Source organism: Nicotiana tomentosiformis, chromosome 4, assembly GCF_000390325.3.
Source record: "Nicotiana tomentosiformis chromosome 4, ASM39032v3, whole genome shotgun sequence".
NCBI lineage: Eukaryota > Viridiplantae > Streptophyta > Magnoliopsida > Solanales > Solanaceae > Nicotiana > Nicotiana tomentosiformis.
Window position 1 is genome coordinate 27,490,169 of NC_090815.1, and position 7,596 is coordinate 27,497,764.

Below are 7,596 nucleotides of genomic sequence, written 5' to 3' on the forward strand. Positions count from 1 at the left end.
TCCGAAGTCTGCACACCCCCAGTGAGCGCAGCTACCTATTGAGTGTGAGTATTGAGGGGTGAGAGCCGAGTGATTGAGCTGTTGTGACGAGTTGAGTGGTTGTTGCCTTGAGAGGCAGTACTTGCTTTTCATTTATTGATGCACTAATTGCTATCTGTCATTGTTGTAAAATTTCTAAAAGATTCTACATCCGGAGTACCTGCACTTTAATTGTATAAAACTGATTTGACTTAATTGCCGGATTTGAAGGCATGTCTATTCTTTGCTGGAATGATTGAAATTGAATTGTATTTGTATAGCTCGTCACTACCTTCACAGTTACTTACTTATTTCTGTTACTTGCTGAGTTGGTTGTACTCATGCTACACCCTCCACTTCATGTGCAGATCTAGGTGTGTTTGATCAGGGAGGTTGTTGAGTTCGTACGCGATCGAGTACCAGAGACAACGAGGTAGCTGCTGGCGTCCGTAGACCTTGTCTTTCCATCTATGTTTTCTTTCTTTTTTGTATTGATACTTAGATACTATTTTATTAGACTGGATATCTAAATGCTCATGACTCAGTGACACGCCGATGTCGGGCTATTTCTTTGCACTTACGTTTTGGTTTTTACCCTGTTCTTATGAAAAACTCAGGTTATTTTAAATGTCTTAATTCATTTCTGTTAAATGTTGAAAGTATTTTGAAAATGTCGGCTTGCCTAGTATCACGATAGGCACCATCACAACGGGTTAGGTTTTGGTTCGCGACAAGTTGGTTTTAGACCCTAGGTTACATAGGTCTCACGAGTCATGAGCAGGTTTAGTAGAGTCTTGCGGATCGGTACTTATCTTCGAGAGGCTGCCGAGCACTTAGGAGACTTCACATTATTGAATTCTTGTCGTGCGAATCTTTTGATTCTGGTAACTAAAATTATGTTGCTCTAATTCTCTCATAAATAGTGAGGACGCGTACTACGGGGAATGATGGACGCCTTTCAAAGGTCGCGGTAAAGGCTGCAGTAGGGGAAGAGGTATAGCTCACACCACAGCTAGGGCGGCACCTGCAGATCCACCCGTTGCCCCAGTTCAGGAGCTGGCTCCAGTTATGGACGAGCCCATGGGACCAACTCAGGCACGACCTGTGCCTATTATGATTCCAGGCCTTTAGGAAGCCTTAACTCAGATTCTGACCACGTGTACCAGTCTTGCTCAAGCAGTCTCTATTCCGGTTGCAGCAGCCACTTCTTTGGCCGGGGGAGGTGCTCAGACACCCGCCGCCCGCTCACCAGAGCAGGTAGTACATGGATTCCAGACACTAGGGGCACTACTAGCCCAACCGATTCCAGCTGCTCAGGACTATGTGGTTCTTGTCATGCCTGATGATGGGCAGCGTCGATTGGAGAGGTTTCGGAGACTTCAGCCTCCATCTTTCAGTATTAGCGAGGAATAGGATGCACAGGGCTTCTTGGACAGGTATCAGAGAATACTACGTACAACAGGTATTGTAGAGACCAAATGGGTCTCGTTCACTATCTTTCAGTTCTCTGGGGCTGCCTTCAGTTGGTGGGAGGCTTACGAGAGGCGTAGGCCGGTCGACACAGCACCCCTTACATGGCAGTAGTTCTCAGTTCTTTTCCTGGAGAAGTTTGTTCCTCAGTCCCTCAGAGAGGGGCTGCACAGGGAGTTCGAGCAACTTTGTCAGAGTGACATGTCCGTGACGCAGTATGAGCTGAGATTTTCTGAGTTGGCCCGTCATGCTATTTGGTTGGATCCCACAGATAGGGAGAGGATCGGGAGGTTCATAGATGGCCTCACTTTGCAGCTGCGATTGCTTATGACTAGAGAGAGAGTGTCTGGTGCTATTTTGATGAGATTGTCGACATTGCTCGTCAGATTGAGATGGTTCGCAGCCAGAAGCGGGTTGAGAGGGAGGCCAAGAATCCTCGTGGATAGGGTGGATTTAGCGGTGTTCCTTCTGGGAGCAGTTCCACCACGGTAGGGGTCGTCCTTTCAGACATGCTCAGATGGCTCGCCTAGTCCATTGTGGTGCATCATCCGGCCATGGTTCACATAGTTATCAGTAGAGCCATTCATCTCTCAGTGCTCTCCTAGCTTAGAGTTCGTCCAGTGCTCCATCGGGTCAGGGCTCATCTATGCCAGGTACTTCTACCAGTTATCCGGTGCTCGGGGCTCCCTTCAGTCCCCAACACTAGCACCGGAGAGTTGCTATGAGTATGGGGAGTTTGGCCGCATCAGGAGATATTCTCCCTGCCTTATGGGAGGTCCGGCTTAGCAGAGGAGCCAGTCTACAACATCAACACCAGTTTCTTCACCACCCGCTCAGCCAACTCGGGATGGGGCCCAGTTAGCTAGGGGCTGCCCGAGAGGGGGAGGCCGATCAGGGGGTGGCCATGCCCATTTCTTTGCTCTTCCCGCCAGATCAAATGTCATTGCTTCGGATGTTGTGATTACAGGTATTGTCTCAGTTTGCCATAGAGATGCCTCTGTATTATTTAACGCTGGTTCCATGTATTCATATTTGTCCTCGTATTTTACTCATTATCTAGTTATGCCCCGTGACTCTCTAGTTGTATCTGTTCGTGTATCTACTCCAGCGGGTGATACTATCATTGTGGACCGTGTATATCAGTCATGTGTGGTGACTATTGGGAGTCTGGAGACTAGAGTGGATCTCTTGTTGCTTAGTATGGTTGATTTTGACATGATTTTGGGTATGGATTAGTTGTCTCCATGTCATGCTTTTCTAGATTGTCACACTAAGATTGTAACGTTAGCGATACCGGAGTTGCCGAGAGTTGAGTGGAGCGGCTCGATAGACTATGTTCCCAGTAGAGTGATTTCATACTTGAAGGCTCAGCGGATAGTTGAGAAGGGTTGTCTATCTTATCTGGCCTTTGTGAGGGATGTTAGTGCAGAGACCCCTGCTATTGATTTTTTTTTCGGTGGTGCGAGATTTTCCAGATGTATTTCCTGCAGACCTGCTGGGCATGCCACCCGATAGATATATTGATTTCGGTATTGATTTGGTGCCGGGCACTCAGCCTATTTCTATTCCACCGTATCATTTGGCAATGGCGGAGTTGAAGGAATTGAAGGAGCAACTTCAGGAACTCATTGATAAGGGGTTTATTCGGCCTAGCGTGTCACCTTGGAGTGTACCAGTTCTATTTGTTAAGAAGAAGGATGGTACTATGAGAATGTGCATTGATTACAGGCAGTTGAACAAGGTCACAATCAAGAACTATTATCCTTTGCCGCGTATTGATGATTTGTTTGACCAGCTTGAGGGAGCGATGATGTTCTCCAAGATTAATTTGAGGTCAGGGTATCACCAGCTGAAGATTCGAGACTCAGATATTCTTAAGATAGCTTTCAGGACCCGATATAGCCATTATGAGTTCCTTGTGATATCTTTTGGGCCGACCAATGCCCCAGCAGCATTCATGCATTTGATGAACAACATGTTTTAGACTTATATTGACTCGTTCGTTATTGTATTCATTGATGATATCCTAATGTACTCTCGTAGCCAGGAGGAGTATGCCCAACATCTGAGGATTGTGTTACAGTGGTGGAGGGAGTAGAAGCTTTCTGCAAAGTTCTCCAAGTATGAGTTTTGGCTAAGTTCAATGGCATTCTTGGGGCACGTGGTGTCCAGTGAGGGTATTCAGGTGGATCCGAAGAAGATAGAGGCGGTGCAGAGTTGGCCCAGACCATCCTCAGCCACGGAGATTCGGAGCTTTCTAGGGTTGGCGGGCTATTACCGTCATTTTGTGGAGGGTTTCTCGTTTATTGCATCGTCCTTGACTAAATTGACCCAGAAGGGTGCTCTTTTAAGGTGGTTGGAGGAGTGTGAGGAGAGATTTCAGAAGCTCAAGACTGCTTTGACCACGGCTCCAGTACTAGTTCCGCCATCAACTTTTGGTTCCTACACATTGTATTGTGATGCCTCGCGGATCGGTATTGGGTGTGTTCTGATGCAGAAGGATAGAGCGATTGCTTATGCTTCGCGCCAGTTGAAGACCCATGAGAAGAACTATCTTGTCCATGACCTTGAGTTAGCAGCTATTGTTCACGCATTTAAGATTTGGCGGCACTATTTGTACGGGGTCCATTATGAGATTTACACTGATCTCGGAGTTTGCCACATCTATTCAAACAAAAGGATCTTAACTTGCGTTAGCGGAGGTGGTTGGAGCTTCTTAAGGACTATGATATCACCATTTTGTACCATCCCGGGAAGGCCAATGTGGTGGCCGATGCCTTGAGTCGCCGGGCGAAGAGTTTGCGGAGCTTAGCATATCTTCCAGCAGTAGAGAGGCCACTGGCATTGGATTTTCTGGTTTTATCTAGCCAGTTTGTTAGATTGGATATTTCTGAGCCACGTCGAGTATTGACTTGTATGGTCTCTCGGTCTTCTCTTTATGATCGTATTAGGGAGCGTCAGTATGATGACCCCATATGCTTGTCCTTAAGAACATGTTCCAGCACGGTGATGTTAAGGAGGTCACTATTGGGGACGACAGTGCATTGAGGATGCAGGGCAGGCTATGTGTGCCCAATGTATATGGTTTGCATGAGATGATTCTCTAGGAGGCTCACAGTTTGCGGTATTCTATTTATCTGGGTGCCGCGAAGATGTATCAGGACTTGAGATAGCATTACTGGTGGAGGAGAATGAAGAAGGACATAGTAGAGTATGTAGCTCGGTGCCTAAATTGCCAGCATGTGAAGTATGAGCATCAGCGACCAAGTGGGTTGCTTCAAAAGTTAGAGATTCCTGAATGGGAGCGGATCACTATAGATTTTGTTGTTGGGCTTCCACAGACACAACAGAAGTTTGATACAGTTTGGGTGATGGTGGACCGGTTGACCATGTCAGCTCATTTCATTCCTGTGATGACTACCTATTCTTCCGAGCAGCTGACTCGAGTGTATATGTACGAGATCGTCAGGCTCCATGGCGTACCGGTATCTATCATCTATGACCTAGTTACGCAGTTTACATCACGATTCTAGAGGGTCGTGCATCATGAGTTGGGGAGTCGAGTGGAGTTGAGCACATCATTTCACCCTCAGACGGACGGGCAGTCCGAGCATAATATTCAAATATTAGAGGATATGCTCCGTGCATGTGTGATGGAGTTTGGGGGTTCGTGGGAGTGGTTCTTGCCTCTAGCGGAGTTTGCTTACAACAAAAGTTACCAATCAAGCATCTAGATGGCACCGTATGAGGCCCTGTATGGTAGGCGAGTAGGTCTCTGGTGGGTTGGTTCGAGCCGGGCGAGGCTAGATTATTGGGTACAAACTTGGTTCAGGATGCTCTAGAGAAGGTTAAGGTGATTCAAGATAGACTACATACAGCCTAGTCCAGACAGAAGAGTTATGCGAATCGGAAAGTTCCCGATGTTGCATTCATGGTTGGAGAGCGGGTCTTACTCCGGTTTTACCCATGAATGGTGTTATGAGGTTCGTAAAGAAGGGCAAGCTAAGCCCAAGGCTCATTGGTCCCTTTGAGGTGTTGTGGCGAGTTGAGGAGGTTGCTTATGAGCTTGCTTTACCTCCCAGTCTAGCGGGAGTTCACCTAGTGTTCCATGTTTCTATGCTCCGGAAGTATCACGACGATCCATCTCACGTGTCGGATTTCAGCTCAGTACAGTTGGACAAGGATTTATCTTATGTTGAGGAGCCAGTGGCGATCTTGGATAAGCAGGTTCGAAAGCTGAAGTCAAAGAATATTGCTTCTGTGAAGGTTCAGTGGAGTGGCCAGTCGGTGGAGGAGGCGACTTGGGACACCGATCACGATATGCGTAGCCGTTATCCTCATCTTTTTACCACTTCAGGTATGTCTTTATGCTTGTTCGAGGACGAACGATTATTTTAAAAAGGGGAGGGTATAACGACTCGGCCGGTCATTTTGAGTGTATTAGCCTGGATCCCCTATTTACTGTTTTTTCCATATTTGTTTCTGCTTAAGTGACTTGCTGGGAGGTCTTGTTTTTGGTTCTGGAGTGTTTTGGGACACTTAGTCCCTAAAACGGAAGCTTAAGTCTCAGGATTTTGACCGTAAAAGGAAGTGGGTGAAGGCGACTTCAGAATGGAGTTCAGTCGGTTCCGTTAGCTCCGTTGGGTGATTTTGGACTTAGGAGCATGTCCGGACTGTGAATTTGAGGTCTGTAGCTAATCTAGGCTTGAAATGGCGAAAGTCGAATTGTTTTTGGAAAGTTTGACCCGGGGGTTGACATTTTTGATATCGGGTTCGGAACCAATTCCGAAAGTTGGAATAGGTCCGTAATGTTGAATAGGATATATGTGCAAAATTTGAGGTCAATCGGACGTGATTTGATAGGTTTCGGCATCGTTTGTAGAATTTAGAAATTTCGAAATTCATTAAGTTTGGATTGGAGGGTGATTCGCGTTTTTGTTGTTGTTTGACGTGTTTTGAGGACTCGACTAAGTTTGTATGGTATTATAGATCTTGTGGGTATATTTGGTTGAGGTCCCGGGGGCCTCGGGTGTGTTTCAGATGCTTAACGGTTTGAATTTGGACTTAGGCAAATGGCTGAAGCCTTTTGATATCTGATGGTTTCGCACCTGCGGTGGGGAGACCGCAGGTGCGTACTCGCACGTGTGGATGAAATAGCACAGACGAGGGAATTGAGGAGATGTCCAGGGGTCGCAGGTGTGAGGGAATTTCCGTATCTGCGAGCCCTTAGATGCGCTTAAGGCTCCGTAGATGCGGTGAGTGAGCTGGAGGGGGGATCGAAGAAGCGGACATTTGTCCGCAGGTGCGTCCACTTGCTCGTAGATGCGGACCCAACCCCTTAAGTTATTTCTGCACCTGCTAGTGAAATTGCGCAGGTGCGACGGTATGCCCGTAGATGTGGATGAACTGGGCAGAAAAATGGGATTTCAAGGGTTTGATTTCCATTTCAATTTTGGGACTTGGAGAGCTCGGTGTGAGGCGATTTTGCGAGGTTTCTTCAAGAAGATTGTTGGGGTAAGTGATTTTAACTCGTATTGGACTATATTTTATGAATCTATTGTTATTTTCATCATCTAATTAGGAATTTGAGTCGTAAATTTGGGGGTTTAGGGCTTGAGAATTGGAGAGTGGATTTTAGGGATTTGGAGGACTAAATGATGTCGCATTTTGATGAATTTAGTATGGCTAGACTCGTGAGTGAATGGGCATTCAGGTTTTATGACTTTTGTCGGATTTTGGATTATAATTTCGTGTTTTACTTGTGGAATTGATTCTTTTAGCTTATATTAATTATATCGTACTACTTGTTGTGGCTAGATTCAGAGTGTTTGGAGATTGATTCAATGGGGGAGGGCATTGCGGAGTAGGATTTTGCGCGGTTTGAGGCAAGTAACAGTTTTAAATATGGTCCTGAGGGTATGAAACCCCAAAATTTTAGTATGATGTGACTATTTTAGAGGTGACGCACATGCTAGGTGACGGGCGTGTGGGCGTGCACCGTGGGGGATTTTGATTTGGGTCCGTCCCATGAGACCGTAAAGTCTTATAGCCTATTGTTAATTACCTTTTCTCTCTGTGTTATAGAAATTTGACTGCAAATCATGTTAG

At 46.3% G+C, this 7,596-nt stretch overlaps 1 protein-coding gene across 1 annotated transcript; it reads left to right on the forward strand.

The window, feature by feature from the left end:
- Nucleotides 1-5,454: 5,454 nt before the first annotated feature.
- LOC138909404 (uncharacterized) lies at nucleotides 5,455-7,355 on the forward strand. The gene is made up of 2 exons (XM_070200604.1): nucleotides 5,455-5,845; nucleotides 7,306-7,355. Exons 1-2 carry the CDS (start codon nucleotides 5,455-5,457, stop codon nucleotides 7,353-7,355), a joined length of 441 nt encoding a protein of 146 aa, XP_070056705.1.
- Nucleotides 7,356-7,596: the final 241 nt, after the last annotated feature.